General features: G+C 33.9%; 3 protein-coding genes across 4 annotated transcripts; 1 reads left to right on the forward strand and 2 right to left on the reverse strand.

Annotated features, from left to right (window-relative positions):
* Positions 1-160: 160 nt before the first annotated feature.
* On the reverse strand, positions 161-3,341 carry LOC132056464 (uncharacterized). Of its 2 annotated transcripts, none has more exons than XM_059448681.1 (3): positions 2,881-3,338; positions 1,573-1,824; positions 161-873 (listed from the first exon to the last, which is right to left on the reverse strand). In XM_059448681.1, the coding sequence occupies exons 1-3, from the start codon at positions 3,235-3,237 to the stop codon at positions 595-597; spliced, it is 888 nt and encodes a 295-aa protein (XP_059304664.1). In that variant the 5' UTR covers positions 3,238-3,338; the 3' UTR covers positions 161-594. The 2 variants fall into 2 exon arrangements, with proteins under 2 accessions (XP_059304664.1, XP_059304665.1); XM_059448682.1 differs by having other exon boundaries at positions 758-873; positions 1,577-1,824; positions 2,881-3,341.
* A 3,666-nt stretch (positions 3,342-7,007) lies between these two features.
* LOC132056461 (pentatricopeptide repeat-containing protein At2g13600-like) lies at positions 7,008-9,752 on the forward strand. Its single transcript, XM_059448675.1, has one exon. It carries the CDS (start codon positions 7,550-7,552, stop codon positions 9,746-9,748), a length of 2,199 nt encoding a protein of 732 aa, XP_059304658.1. The 5' UTR covers positions 7,008-7,549; the 3' UTR covers positions 9,749-9,752.
* Positions 9,753-10,940: 1,188 nt separating this feature from the next.
* Positions 10,941-14,238, reverse strand: LOC132058297 (bidirectional sugar transporter SWEET3b). Its single transcript, XM_059450843.1, has 7 exons — positions 14,113-14,238; positions 13,970-14,006; positions 13,405-13,627; positions 13,139-13,300; positions 11,641-11,760; positions 11,275-11,501; positions 10,941-11,117 (listed from the first exon to the last, which is right to left on the reverse strand). Exons 1-6 carry the CDS (start codon positions 14,147-14,149, stop codon positions 11,298-11,300), a joined length of 783 nt encoding a protein of 260 aa, XP_059306826.1. The 5' UTR covers positions 14,150-14,238; the 3' UTR covers positions 10,941-11,117; positions 11,275-11,297.
* Between the last annotated feature and the right edge of the window lie 2,513 nt (positions 14,239-16,751).

Genomic DNA, 16,751 nt, shown 5'->3' on the forward strand with positions numbered 1-16,751 from the left:
TCCGCATTAAAGCCCGACTATATCCAGATTCGCGCCGCATAAGGCGCCATTTGGGCGGTTGCTTAACTATATCTGAATTCGCGCTGCATAGGGCGCTATTCAGGAAAAAGCGCTCCCTACCAAGAATTTTTCCATACTCGAGGTATTAATATCTGGTATTATTACAAAAGTATTCCCTCCCAAGTTATTTGACATGCATCATATTGGATAAGAGGTTTTGTTCTACACTGTATCATGTCTTTCACCAATATAAACCGCTTCTTCTTTCCATCAGGAAAAATGGAGACTTGAGGTTCCAGTGAAAAAACAAGGTTAAATCCAATTACATAACAAATATAACATCCGCACAACGTCCCTGTAACCCATAGTCTAAGTCTGAATCAAATGCATCCACATATTATTCAACATGAAATCCAAGTATACTATATGATCTTATGCCAAACGACCCCTCAACAGTTTTGTCAATAAGCACATAAAATCAGCACCTAGTGATGAACAGCAAGATCAAGCAAAATTGCAAAATCCTCTGCATGCCCTCATATCTATGACTGTCCAATGGCAAAATGGGAGTAGTGCATATAGAATCATTAACTCTCAAGGCTGACCAACAAGAACATCCTTGTAAGGAGTTGGGGCAACAGTAGTTGATGTTGTCCCCTCCTCGGGTGACTTTCTCCTTCTCCTTTGCTCTTCTATTATCAGGGGCATTTGCCCCTCTCTTTCTTGCATCAGTCGGTCCTGTGCTCCGCCTCGTAGCTTTTCTAGCCTCAACCCACGCATTTGTTGCATCTTGAACACTTTTACCACGTTCATTAACCCCCCAATGAACAGCAATAAACTCCCAAATACTCCGAACCACTTCCAGTCTTCACTCTGCATCATTTCACAAATCACTCAATAATTAGTTGATGAAACTGTACTGCTCGAAGCATCTTAATAGTGTATTCTATGTCATAAGCCTACAAGAAGCATGGGATATAGACAGAGTTTAAAAGGAAACCAACCAAATAGAATGTCTCAGATCCAAAAATTGGATTGCGGAACCTCTGTATCAAGTTATTCAGTATACACTTTATTTCATTGATCAGACTACTGCTATAGAATTATTGACAGCATCTGACGTTTAAGATGACTCCTAGAATGTCGCCAAAATACGATGTTCTCTTCTCTCTTCTCTTTGATACTTGGTTACCAGGGCAAGGGCCTTTCTGACTGTGCACATCCTATATTCTAGTAATTGAAGACATTTCTTATTCTCAAACTACTTGATCATGCTTCCCACATGAGGGTCTTAAGGTCGGGAGAACTACCTAACTAAAGAAAAATAGTGTTCTCAAGAGTAAGCGCGGAGAGTTTTCTGCGAGCAGAACTTGCAAGTACGGTTTCAGGAGACGTGGGCATCAACCCTACCATATGAATATTTGGATATTCACCCTCTTTCTTTTCTCCCTTCAAAATGTGGGTTCATATATATTTTTGTTATGGTCATAATATGTGGCATTCAAGAGTTAATGTTAAATCCATACATAGATTTTTCCACCTGGATATGTTATAAAATGTTGGATTACTTACTAACAATTTCAATCCATGGTGGACATATCCTGACTGGGCTGTCCAATTGAGGAGTGCTCCTACCAGAAACAATAAACTTCCCAACAAGAAGGGAATGTTGACACTTTGTTGCAATATTTGGACATGTCCGTCCGCTCTTTCGTAAATCTGACACGAGTTGTGGATCGAACCAAGCAGCCAGAGAGCAGGGCCAGCAATGAGCAGATTCACAGCTTGCTTCTCCACTTTGAAATTGCCATACCCTTTTTCTGCCTAATTTTTTACAAATGAAATGCATCAGATGAAAATTTCAGCAACAATATTCAAACTACATATCCAAAAGTCAAAATTTAGCCACTGATGCATAATCGTTTCTGTTTTATTCAGGGTGATGAACAATAATTTGATTAGAATTCTACGTGATTTTAATTTGTTATAATTGCTGTAATAGCTAGCTAATAACAAGCAAATTGAGAAAGTATCTTATTCCACACATTGGCACTTTACAAAGGCTTCAAAGGTGTTACAATTACGGTGTGTCTATTTCATTTACAAGCAGGTCAATTCGAGGAAGTTGAAATTCGCTTAGACAATATTACAGTCTTTAATAGAACTAGCTAGGACTTGGCACTTGTACGTTAAGGACGTGCCTGAGATAAAACTAATGGAGTCGCTAGACATTTTTGGTTCTGAAAGAAGTCTGTTTAATTTCTAAGTCATGTCTGAACAAGTGCCATTTCAGAAGAAACATGATTTTTTAGCTTCCTTTCCTTAGCATTATAAATTTGTAGTTTCTACAGGTTATCAAATATCATACTCCCTCCCATCTTCTTCCTGAAATTCTCACATGAAATGAAACTGTCTACTCTTAATTGAAGTTGTAAGGAAAGTTTTCAGGAATTGATGTCTCCCGATTTCGAAGGCTTTTATTGCCAAATGCCAATTACTAACAGTAATCATTTACAACAGGGGGTCAGTTAATACCTTAAAAGAAATTTGCTCCTTTCGTCCACTTTAATTTCCTTTTTGTCTATCCCAAAAAAGAGTGCATTTTTTTATATTTACTAAGTTGACAATTCAAACATCCTGCTGCATTTTATAAGCATTAGGTACACATTTAATTTAGAATCGTAAGATTCAAAAGCCTCTTTTTATTCTTTAAACTTTGTGCCCAGTCAAACTAAGACGTTTAAATTGGGGAGGGAGTACTTTATAGACGCCTCAAGTCTAATTAAATACTACCCACTGTTATGATAAAACTAATGACACATACATACACAAAATCAGAAGGAAATATAAAATCAAGATTGTGGGGAGTTAATTAATTACCTGAGCGAAGAGAAAAAGAACACCTAAGAAGTATAGAATAGTTCCTACAGACTGAACCACTGGCACAGCAAATTCAACAAGAGCAAGCTGGGGGTCAAAACCGAGCAACGAAAATCTATAGTCAATGGCAGCAAGGTGAGCCAGTAGATCATGCACATTCACTACTATTATCACCCCCAAGGCTATCAACAACAAAACCAAACCAGACAATGCTTCTCTCGAAAACTGAGCCGCAAACCCACCTACAAGCAACATTGTAGCAAACATGTATAGACCCGCGTTGATGTACTCGAATCTGTTTCGGGTAAGTCTTGGACCGTACATTCGGATCTCACGTGCTGATGCTAATTTCACCATTATTAATGTTTTGTTTTGTTGGACTAGAAAACTAACGTATTGAAATCTGTCTTGGCAGGGAAGAATTAATTTGATGAGGAAATTAGGAGAGGGGAGCTAGAAGTAACATAACATGGAGATGTAGAGTTGTGGACAGGGGGTTACGTGGCTTTCTGCATGCTGCATGAAAGCGTCAACGGCAACCAAATGGGTAACACGTGTTCGTCGACCAGGCGACATGCAGGACTACGCTTTCTTTTCAGTATTACTCGTTTCATTTTAAGAAATAAATGAAGATTTAAAATTTATGATAAAAAATAAATTATAAAAATTGTGTGGTTAAAAATTATTTTATTAAGGTAAAAAGGTGAATTTAAAGTTGAATTGTTACTAAATATAAAAAGATTTTTTTTTCGGGATTGACTAAAAAAAAAAATTTAGTATCATATAAATTGAGACGGATGGAGTATTATTTTTGAACACTGATGATGATGGTGCCAAATTATTATTTTAAAATTGAACTTTTGAACACTGATGATGATGGTGCCAAATTTGTGTTCAAAAATTCAATTCATAACTATCCGATAATTCAAAAGACCGCACGAATCACTTAAATTAGAAATTAAATACCAATTACACCCTTAAACTAAAAAAATCCTACACAAATTTAATCACTTAATTTTAAATACACCTCATGTATTATAAAAAGTTAAATACTTAGACTCTTCATTATACTATATAGTTTGATTAGTGGACTAAATTATATGGAATTATATATAGTCCTGCAATTATAATTGTAGGACTAATTTATCTCCTGGACGGTGAGATAAAATATTTTCAAATTTGATGGGATAAGATAAGATATTCAGGATTAAGACCGGTAAATTTATATCGTGTCAACTAAACACAATATAAATTTTATCTCAGACTTAATCCTGGGATATCCCATCTTATCTCACATACCAGTTGACAAAAATCTTACACGAATATTGTATTTTATTTCTATAATATGGAAATCTCACCCAAATAAACTAAAGTTTATTATGTAATGTTTATAAAAAATTATTTGAACCTCCTATATAAAATCCTACAGCAAAATGGGTCATGATCTAACTAAATAAATTTATGATTTTTAAAGGAAAATAATAAATTAAAATAAAATTTTAAGTTTTTTATATAAGAAAATATTAAAGTTAAAATATAAATATTTTTACGGGTTTAGTGGACAAAAAGTTACTATTAATAATTATCTTGTTAAATGTTAAGTACTCCCTCCGTTCACTTTTACAGTCATATTTTGTTTCTCGAGAGTCAATTAACTAATCTTCCGAATTTAAATTGAATTAGATTAATTCAATATTTTAAATTAAAATTTAGACGTTCGAAAACTATATAAGAAATACTATAAGTTGCAATTCTTCTCATATTAATATGATGAAAAAATACATCTTAAAATGTCAGTCAAGATCTATATAATTTGACTCTTGAAAAGCGAAACGTGACAAGTAAAAATGAAAAATGAACGAAGGAAGTAATTTTTGGGTCATTTCCTATTCAATTAGTACTAATTAATGTATAACTTATTAAAGTTTCATTAGTTGAAATTATGAGTGTATACACAAATTTTGCTATATCATGAGCGGAAAAGATTTAATCGGTGTTTTAAAAGGCATGGGTGTAAGACGAGGTGTTTATCTATGCCTCGGCGAGATGTAAGTCCCGAGGCACGGAGCGTAAGCCCCATGGATATTTGATTTTAGTATTTTATAAATTTCTAAAATAAATATATAAATAAAAAACACAATAAAATTTTAAGAAAATGATAAAATTAGTAGGAAAATTATATCTATTATTAACATGCTAACATGTGCACGAACCATTAAAAAAATCTTGAAAAGGTGAATGACGTAAAGATGCATTACACCAATAATATGACTATGATGAAACATAATTAGAGTTGTAAAAATGACACTCTATCCTAATAATTCAAAGATAAAATTAATAATAATATAAAGTTATTGTTTTAACAGAAAAGGATCAAATATACCCCTGTACTATCGAAAAAGGGTCAAATATACCCTTCGTTATACTTTGAGTCTAAATATACCCCTAACGTTATATTTTGGGCACAAATATACCCCTCCACCGTTAAAGTTGACTAATGTGGGGCCTAATCCCACGTGGCATTAATATTTTAATGAAAATAATATCATGTGATATGCCACGTCACCAAAAAAACCCAATTTTACCCCCACCCTCTCCTTCCATATCATCTTTCACCATTAGAACCACTGCTGCACCAAAGATCATGCCCACCACTGATTTCGCTGATACAACAATATTCTTAACTACGAAAACGGAAAGCTTCAAGTCACAAAGCACTTGGTTAACACAGAGAAACAAATCAACCACATCTTTATCAATTAGAAGGGAAAAATGCAAAAATATCAAGGTGAAAAAAGCTAGACAAACTAAATAATTCCTATTGAAATCACCAAAGAAGTAAAATTGACAGCAATCAAAAGGGAATTTTTAAGAACAAGAAATAGATTCTACTGATTTTTTTTTTTAAATTCAAGAACTCTATACAAAGACTAATATGGAATTATGGATGAAATAATTAAGAGGATATATCTTGAAATACCAAATCACGTGGAAAAGAAATGTATTTTGAAAATAAGAAACAGAACATTGATGGTTTTAGCAAGACACCTATCATGATGATGACCAAAAGAAGAAAAAAAGAGGGAAATGGTGGAAAAAAAGAAGAAATGTTGAAGAATATATTCAAATTTAACAACATCTATAATTTGGGTATTGAAGATTGAAGGATTTTAGAGATGGGTTTTGAATCTTTTCGTGAGAATTTTGGTTTGGAAATTGGATTTGGGGGGTTTTAGGTTTTCAAAAGTTGAATCTTCCTATTGAAACCACCAAATAAAGTAAGGTGGTGGGCATAATGGTGGTGTGGCAGTGGTGCCTATGGTAAAGATGACATGGCAGGGAAGGGTGTGTAAAATTGGATTTGTTTAGTGACGTGGCATATCACATGGTATTATTTTCATTAAAATATTAATGCCACGTGGGATTAGGCCTCACATTAGTCAACTTTAACAGTGGAGGGGTATATTTGTGCCCAAAGTATAACGTTAGGGGTATATTTAGACCCAAAGTATAACGAAGGGTATATTTGACCCTTTTTCGATAGTACAGGGGTATATTTGGCCCTTTTCCGTTGTTTTAAAACATAAAACTAGATAATAAATGAACACTCATTATAATACAAATATTCAGAATAGAGTCTTTAGAAGATTATCTAAACTAAAGCGATATCAAAAGAAATACTAAAACTAAAAATTATCTTGAAAAAGATAAATTGAAGAATGCTAAAAAAATCTTGAAGCAAATAAAGCACAAAGAAGGAAAATGCAAGCATGAAAGCATAATAAGAATTGTAGGAAACTCTTTGCTTTGTAGTTTGTACTTTGCATACAAAAGTCTAAAGTGTATCTGTTACTTCGTAAAAAACAAAGAGAAAAGATTATGAAACTAAGATAAACAATTAGAAAAAAACTTTTGACTTTTTAAGATTTTACTATGATATAACTTTTGGATATTTAATCTTTTTATACAAAATTTATTAAGTAAGTTTAGCTCAAATTTGAAAAATTCTCGGGGCATAAGCCTCAATAAACACCGAAAATGCTGAGGCTTACAATTAAGCAAACGCCCAAAAAGTTTGGATTTACACCCCCCGATATTTACTCCCCGCCAATACGCCTCAGTGCATTTTTAATACGTCTAGCCCGAGAGTCAGTCAAAAAATGCCTTTTAAAACACTAAATTTAACAAACACACTTAAAGTAATAAGAGGTGTCTAGATTGTCACTTTCTAAATTAAGGTATCAAACGAACAGTTTGAGTCTGTGTATTCTGTGTCTCTTAAATATCAAAGTAGCGTAAATTTTTGTGACACTCTTTCCTTTTTAACTCGTCAAAAAAGAATCATATCTTTTCATATTTAGTAATACTTTAATTTTAAACTTTTCATTTTATCAGATAGCCACATATCTATAACTTTTTTAGATTATAAATTTTAAAAAAATTCATTTTAATTTTAAAATTTTGTGTTTAGTCAGTCATATAAATTGAGACGGAGAGAGTAATTCATTTTTCAAACTACATTGATCGTATATTGTATGTAAGCTTTGCAGGAGCTCAGCTCACTGTGTCAGTCTAACCGTCCGTTAACTATAGCAAGAAAAAGAACTCATAAATTGACACCATCTTGAAAATTCGTTTTTTTGCCGCCTTTTGTCTTGAAGGGATAAGAATGATTATAAGACCAATGGCATTTACGCGAACCTGGAAGCATCACCGTTGGAAAGGGAGTTTGAGATTTTGCTCAAACATGTGCTACAATAGTAATAATGCTTATCCAGCAACGTCCAACGTTGTCTCCACTAACATTTCCATTACGAAACTAGCCAAAAAAGGTTCACTTCAACAAGCTCGAAACCTGTTTGACAAAATGCCCGTGAGAACTGTTGTCTCATGGAATACCATGATTTCTGGTTACTCTGAATGGGAAAAGTTCACTGAAGCTTTAACCTTAGTTGCATTGATGCATAGCAGTTATGTAAAGCTGAATGAGTCTACTTTTTCCTCAGTATTAAGTGTTTGTGCTCGATCACAGTCGATAAATCGTGGTAAGCAAGTTCATGGGCTAGTTTTGAAATCTGGATATCAAAGTTTTGAGCTTGTGGGTAGTGCATTATTGTACTTTTACTCCACGTGTCATGAAATCGAAGATGCGAGGGTGGTATTTGATGTATTGCATTATGAGAATGAGTTGTTATGGAGCTTGATGCTTGTGGGGTATGTTAAATGTAACTTGTTAACTGATGCTTTGGAGTTTTTTAGGAAAATGCCGACTCGTGATATTGTTGCTTGGACTACTTTGATTTCTGGATACTCAAAGGTTGAAGGTGGATGCCAGAAAGCTTTAGAGTTGTTTCGGTCGATGAGAGAGGATAATAAAGTTGTCCCGAATGAATTTACGTTGGATTGTGTTTTGAGGGTTTGTGGTAGATTGGGATCTTTATATGAGGGAAGGGCACTTCATGGGTTAGTAGTGAAGTTTGGGTTTGAGTGGGATCATTCAGTTTCTGGTGCATTGATTGATTTTTATTGTAATTGTGAGGTTCTTGATGATGCTATGTTAGTTTATAGTGCACTAGTTAATCCTTCCTTAAATGATTCAAACTTGTTGATTGGGGGGCTAATTTCGGCGGGCAGGATTGAGGAATCTCGATATTTGTTTGATGGATTGATCAAGCGGGATCATGTTTACAATTTGATGATCAAAGGATATGCCATGTCTGGTCAAGTAGAGGAATCAAAACGGTTGTTTCTGGAGATGCCAGATAGAAATTTAACTTCCATCAATACTATGATTTCTGTATACTCAAGGAATGGTGACATTGATAAAGCTGTAGAGCTTTTTGAAGAAGTGAAAGCACAAGAAAATTCTGTTACCTGGAATTCTATGATTTCAGGATATACCCAAAATCATCAACACGAGAGTGCGTTAAAGTTGTATACAACCATGAGAAGATTATCGATTAGCCAAACTAGGTCAACATTTTCTGCCCTGTTTCACGCATGCTCCTGCCTTGGATCACTTCAGCAAGGCCAATTGATTCACACAGATTTAATTAAGACTCCATTCGAATCCAATAACTATGTTGGAACAACTCTTGTTGACATGTACTCCAAATGTGGGAGCCTTAATGATGCCCAAGCATCCTTTCACAGCATTGCATTTCCTAATGTAGCAGCATGGACGGCTCTGATTAATGGGTATGCACATTATGGGCTTGGCTCTGAGGCACTTGTACTTTTTCACCAAATGTTAGATGAAGGGATCGATCCTAATGCAGCAACCTTTGTTGGTGTCTTACTGGCTTGTACTTGTGTGGGTTTGGTGGGGGAGGGCACAAGACTTTTCCACGTAATGCAAGAACGATATGGTATAGCACCTACTCTGGAACACTACACGTGTTTGGTGGATCTTCTTGGTAGATCAGGCCATCTACATGAAGCTGAGAAGCTTGTTAACAGAATGACTATTGAACCAGACAGCGTTATCTTTGTTGCGCTGCTTAATGCTTGTTGGTTCTGGATGGACGTGGAAGTTGGTGAGAGGGTGGCTGAGAAACTGTTCTCATTGGATCCCAAGTCTACATCCGGCTGTGTTATCATGTCCAATATGTATGCAGGATTTGGCAGGTGGTGGGAGAAAATGAGAGTGCGGAAAGCATTGAAGAAACTGCAGTATAAGAAGGATCCGGGATATAGTTGGATAGAACTAAACAACAAGGTTCAATTTTTCTCTGTTGATAATAGAACTCATCCTTTATGTGATATAATTTACTCAACTTTGGAAAACCTAACAGCGAATGTGGATTCCGAAATTAATTTTGATTGTACTTCTTCAAAATTATATGTGGAAAATGAGTTACTCTCTTAGTTAATCCTCCTGATGGTATTGCATAGCAATTAGCATCCATGGTGTGTGATTGATTTTATTAGTTTTGTGTCACAAAAAAATGCAACCAGCATAATGTAAATTTATGCCATTTGTATTCTTGCTGCTATATCCGTTTTGACTTCTCTATGCATTAAAAACCGATATGGAACTCTGTTTTCCTCCAGGGCTTCATTTCTTTTATATCTTATTAATCTTGTCTCGCTTCTATATCTCATTATTGAATTTGATGACCGAAAATTGTGCATTGGTTGGCTCTGGTGCATAGAATGATCTTTCACCTGGGTGGGTGCCTGAGATCAAAACTAGTTGTGGGTTCGCAATGTCTAATATTTGATATATGAGGCCTTGATACCTGGCTCAAAGGCATAGGTTCAAGCGTTAGGAGATATTTTATTTCTGAGATGTTGTTGGTTCTTGGTCATACACTTCCACAATTTTGATGGATTCTCAGTATATATTCTACTTTCATTATCCTCTGACTTAATCCATTACAAAGTGGTATACGTTTCATATTCCTAAGAAATAGTAGGAATATTAGTTTCTGGAGCTATACCCACTTTCCCGGCAAAATTCTGATCTTTTTTGGTAATTCTGATATCCTTTTTTGGAAAATATTTCATAGGTTACATGGGGTTTCCTAAGACAGAGTAGGACTTAGTTTTGGAGTTGCATCCACTTTCGTGGGATAATTCTGATGCTTTTCTGATCTTTTTTGGTAATTCTGATGCCTTCTGGGGAAAAATCTCATACTTTTTTAAGGGTTCCTAAGAAACAGTAGGACTATTAGTTTTTGGATCTGCATCCACTTTCCTGGCAAAATTCTGATGCTTTTCTGATCTTTTTTTGGTAATCTGATGCTTTTTTGAAGAAAAAAAGAAAAGCTCATATTTTACATGGAATTCCTTATGGTTGAAATCTGCTGTTCGGTGGAATTGATCTAGAGAAAATGACCATTAGTAGTTCTTATCCGGAATGTAGTATTCAATTAGCTTTCACATATTAGACTTTCCTTAATCGTGACTGATGAGACGAGATAATTTAAGATTATGTACTAAACTCTATATTTCCTAATAAAAACATGGTTCCTATTGGCCTGACAACATATGTGATTGATGGGTCAAAGTCGCTCGTAGCAAAAGTGAAATATAGAAACGAAAAAGAAAAGAACAAATAAGTAGAAGCTTCAGGCACAAAGTAAATTCTTCCAATTCCTCAAGAGAAGTTATTAAAGGATTACACACAGTCAAAACAAGGTAGTATATGATATGGGTCACCATTTTGTATTTCTTGGTCCGCTTCCTGATTCTTGGTTGGTGAGTGCTACTCAATGATTTGAGCAAGGTATTACCTGCTTGTCCAAAAAATGAAATAATAAATACTACTACTTAGCAATAACAAGACGGAAAAAAAGTTGTAAACAAGATAGATGACAACAACACACATGCGAGAACATATACAAATCCAAAAGACAAAAGGAAAAAAAAAATGAGATATGTATAATATACCTTAATAGAATACGAAAATTTCTTTAAATCTTGGTGTTGAGATTCTCAGTGACAAGTAGGACTGGTTCCTTCTTCTCATCTAACTGGAATTCTTGATTGAGTTTCTCATCGTTAAATTCCAGATCCGGCCATTTCTGTGGTGCTAATTCATTTATGGGGTTCTTTCGGTACTTGCAATACAGTATAAGTTGCAGGATGCACAGGGGTGTTCCCACCAGATTTGGAGACTGAAGAAGAAAAAAAATTGCCCCGAAGTTCAATGAGAAGTTGTATTATTCATAATGATATGTTCAACTAGCTGTATATTGCTCTTGAATATTATGTATGACAAAAAAATAAAAATTCAAAAGTAAGTTGTAGACAAACCGCTAGAAAGAGATCATGGCTGAGTAATCCATAGGCCATCCAAAGACCACTAGCAAGAAAGGAGAAAACTGACAAGTAAAATGGCATAAACTCCACGCTCTTTGTCTTTATCACTTGTCTCTGCAGTCATCATCAACCAATAAGTACACACGTACATGAGTAATTAATTATTAGAAAAATATATGGGACTATTGATCATTAGAGAAAATTTACAAGTAGTTTGACATTATTTTAGAAATCGTGTACGTACTATAATATTTTTGGTGATTCGAGTATAGCTTACCTAAGGTTTATTGTCATCATTACGTATTTTCTTTGCAACAATGAGATAGATAGTATAATATAACAAATTGTTTCTAATATGAAAAGTAATAAAGTGCTATACATTTTGGTTGATATTGTCCTGTGTCGTGAAGTAATAGTTTAATAACAAGTCCCTTTTGATGGCCGTAAACTATTTTCTACGTGTCGCATAATATTGCGATACCAGAATACATAATCAAGGACTCGGCTCCCCTCCAGTGGGGATCTCCTCCATTTCATCCAGTACACCCTTAAATGAGCAACACCTGTCCACTTTTTCAATCAATGGTCCAAATTTAATTTCCTTAACTGATTGTCTAACTAGAGTTAAAAAAAAAAAAAAATAATCTGCAAAGCAACGCAAATCAAATGTGCATATCACTGACTCCATTCTCTGAAATTTGATATTTCAGTTGCACCCTATGGATCTTGTTCTTCTCTTTTTTGAATGATTTAAAGGAAAGATGTGTTATTTGTTAATTGTGCAAGAAACAGAGTAAAAGTCTTCTGTTAAATCAACAACAACGATTGACCCAAAAAAAAAAAAAAAAAAAAAAAAAAGGAAGTCAATCCTTCAAATTGGGGTCGTGTGAAAATGAACCAAAGCATGTAATTTGGAGGTGAAAATCCCACAAAAAACTATGAAATTTTCGTTTTCCCTCTCTGTTTCGCCATTGATTTTCTTCCATTAGCAAACAACCAACAACAACAACTAAATTTAATTGCAACAAGGTAGAACTCATAAATTAGTACTCATCTTCTTTTCTGAGAAAGAAATGATAAAAGCAACAATTGGAGAGACTAGGAGAGAGAATATTTTATCATGGTTAAAACATCTTTGGTTAATCAAATAGATCTGATCCGTTAGATTATTTAAGAGACATGTGGCGAAATTTTAAGGCTGTACTTGGGGAAATGGAGGGATGAAGTACTGGAGGTGAGCCAAACCGCATAATCAAAACTTAAACTACTATACTTAACGAAAAAAAAAAAAAAAAGTAGATGGAGAAAAGATTCAAGTTATATACACTATAACATTAAAAGAAATCACTGTCAGTGCAATTTAACTAACTATAATTACGAATCTCTATTTTTCATCTTATCTTATTAGACTTGTTATGAACATATTTGTATTGTTTATAACAGTGTAGGTCGATTTAATTGGATGACAACAAACTCATGAAAAAAGACTTACCACAACAACTAGAGGGGAAGCATACATAGCCACTGAGGCTACGAATCCAACGCTGCCTACAAAAACCTTGCGACTACGGTGATCATGAAATAAAAAAGCCGATATAATCCCTGTTGCCAAGCATATTAGACTAATAGGCACCACCATTTTTGCAACTTCCTTCTGCTTTTTTTAATAAATAAAAAAAGTAATTAATAATGCATGCACTATGCTATACACACAAAAAAAAATCATACAGAAAATAAATGTAGATATATTTAACTTGCCTTTCCTTTAGCCGAAGAAAACCAGACATAGATGAGAATAAATGAGATCTCCAAAAGAATCCCTATTCCATTAATAGTAACCAGTGGAAAATTTTCCCATCTATAACTTACTACTGGTAAACCATACCATGTATAGAGACAACAATTGAACAATGCTAGTACGTAAGGTACACATGAAAATCCTTCAGTTTTCTTCTTTTTTATAACTCGGGAGAAAGTAAGCCTGCCAATAAACACAAAGAAATTTAAAAACGTTACTCCATATAAACGGTATTATTAGAACTAAAATGATAAGAAAGAGGTTGAATGAATTATTACAATGAGTTTAAGTTTTCTTCACCATCAGCATAAAAAAAAAAAAAAAAATTACACCATCATGTCAATGACATTTACCTATTATAGAAGGTTACCCGTCTTATTTTCAAGATTAATTATGAATCTCAAATTTGAAGAGGTTTACCTGTAGATTTTGTTGAGTGACATGATAATATAAAAATATCTTTAATGTGACAATATATATACTACAACTTAACTCATTATTTACAATGTAATAGAAAATAGTTACATTGGTGCAGCATAGAGCAACATGGAGGCGACATTCCCTGTGACAAATAAAAAAAACAATGCACGTTTATCATGTAGTACTAGGGAGTATTTAATTAAATGAAAGTAACATATTTGTATAAATAAATAAAAAATATGATTTACCCATTACTCCTACTGCCAAACGCAATCTATCACCCATTTCTTTGAAGAAAAAAATTGCCAAGGATGATAAATCTTAGCTAGTTCAGAAGAAGTGCTAATTAAAAAGCAGGTATTTAAGGTTGTTGTCTTGAACTCTTATAAATACTATATGGTTTTGCCTAAGAAAGAGAGCAAGTACCGTCTACATCTATCTACATTTGTGGGTGGAAGCTGATCAATCATTATCAAAATAAAAGAAATTAATTAAAAAATAAAATTTGTGTTAGGAAAAATGATTGGAGGCTAATCAGGTAGTGTATTTTATGGAATAAATTTGTATCAGGTAGTGTATTTTATGGAATAAATTTGTTCTAACTGTAAATGCTCCATTTAAAAATGCTTTATTGGGTAATAGGACAGAGAGAGGGAACGAGATGCATGCAAAAGAAGAAAAGCATAAAATTGAAGAATTCTTATTTTACCAGATTAATAAATTTGTTCTATGTGTTGGTGGAAGATGTTACTGGACTTCCACTATCCATTTAATTCTGATGTAAACGTAATTAATCTTCAGGGGGTTTCACTTTCACGTCACTTACACGTATGTGTCTCCATTTTTTCACGTTCAATTTTTGTTTAAAGCGTTCAGTTCTTAGCCACTAAACCACCTAAGCCGGATTTGCATCGGATTGGTCCACTAAGAAGTAATACTCTGTACATTTACGTATACACTTTCCTTTTTAGTATGTCCAACAAGAATACTAATAGATTTATATATTTAAAAATAATTTAACTTAAAAATTTCCCTTTTATCCTTAATAAAATGATGTATAGCCACACAAATATCTATAACTTGTTTTTAACCACAAGTTTCAAAGTCTTCATTTCTTTCTTAAACTCTGTGCCTAATCAAACTATATTACATAAATTGGACGGAGGGAGTATCTTGTTTTTTCAAACATCTGAGAAATAAAAAAATGCTTATTTTAGTGAGTTCAGGTGTTTGGCCAAGCTTTTAAGAAAAAGTAAGTGTTTTTGAGTAATCAAAGTGGTTTTTCATAAACTGAAAAATTAGCTTCAGAAGCACTTTGGAACCTTGATCAAGCACAAACTGTTGCTCTAATAAACAAACGTGTTTTTCAATTTGAGTAGTCAAACACAAATTACTACTATACAAAAGCGTTTTATTAGAAAAACAGTTCTGCAAAAAGTACTATTTAAAATAAGCAGATTTTAGAAGCTTGCGAAACATAACGCTCTTTATCAAGAAGTTCTTCATTTTCCGGTCTCGAAAACCACTGATTTAGGTAACCGGTGGACGTAGAGGCGAAGATAGGATTTTCATTAAGTAAATTCAAAATATAAAAAGTAAACACACGGAGAAATCAAGAGAATTCACTATCTACTAAATATATATAGATGGGAGTACTCAAATAGATGCGCGAAGCATCTCACGTTCATGCAGCCTCCGGGAAATAGCCGCGTCCCTGGAAGGTGTAACGTAGGCAACCTATCCTGAAGCATCAATGGCTGATTCCACGCCTCGAATCTGTGGAATGTAGGTCAATGCGGAAATAACTTTATCATTGCTTTAAGACTCCCCTTCAACATCTACTATATATATATATATATATATAGAATATCATTTTTCGACAAAAAATTCGGATTAACTCACGACATCCGTAGCTCCCCCGTAACTACCCCGTAAGGAGAGAGATTCCAACCATCTCACTGCACTTACTCCTCAGTGGGGTTCAATGTTTCTTAATATTCTTATTCTCATACTGTATGTCATATTGAAGACTTTATTTTCAAGTTAGTAAGGCATTAATTAAGGTTAACGAAAAGGCATACGTCGACCAGTTGATAAAGTGGAATTAGTTAGTAAAGCTCATTGCAAATCTTGCCTGAAATATTGAAATCCTTGACAAACCATACCAATTTTAAGTGAGCCAAAGTATAGATCACCGTCACTTCATGTTCTTGAACTCCAAAGGCAATTTTATTCTAAGTAGGCGTTTGGCCATATAAATCAAAAACTTTTTTTTTTTTTTGGAATTTAGGATTTGGAATTGTGTTTGGCCATAGTTTTTGCAAATAGTATTTTTTTTTGTTGAAATGTACTTTTTCAACAAGGTTTTGGTTGTAAAAAAGTGAAAATCAAGTTTTTCTTGTTTTTCAAATTTCAAATACAACTTTAAGTTGTATTTGGAATTTTTATGGTCAAACACTAATTTTTGAAAAAAGTGAAAAAAAATTCCGGAAAAAAGTGAATAATTCTTATGGCCAAACGGGTTGGATACGAAAGTGCACTGCTCCTACTATATATTTATATTACTATGGTAATGTGCACAAACTTAGTGTAATTACATAAGTAGTTTTTTTCATCAAGAGGCACCCAGGATATTCCTCCACAAGAGCTTCAAAGGATGGTCACCCATTATACATAAAAAAAAAAAAAAAAAAAAAAAAAAAAGTTAGAGTTTGAGTCACACCTTCATGATCTATTACCAGAATTGTTTTTAACAGATCCATAAAACAAAAATCAGACTTATACGTGAAAAGCATGTTGAAGATCTAATGAAGTAAATAAAAATGTACTTGTTCAGCTATTTACTAATTTTTGGAAGGTAGCAGGTATCCCATGAAATTAGTCAAGA

This window comes from Lycium ferocissimum, chromosome 5, assembly GCF_029784015.1.
Source record: "Lycium ferocissimum isolate CSIRO_LF1 chromosome 5, AGI_CSIRO_Lferr_CH_V1, whole genome shotgun sequence".
In the NCBI taxonomy this organism is placed as follows: Eukaryota; Viridiplantae; Streptophyta; class Magnoliopsida; order Solanales; family Solanaceae; genus Lycium; species Lycium ferocissimum.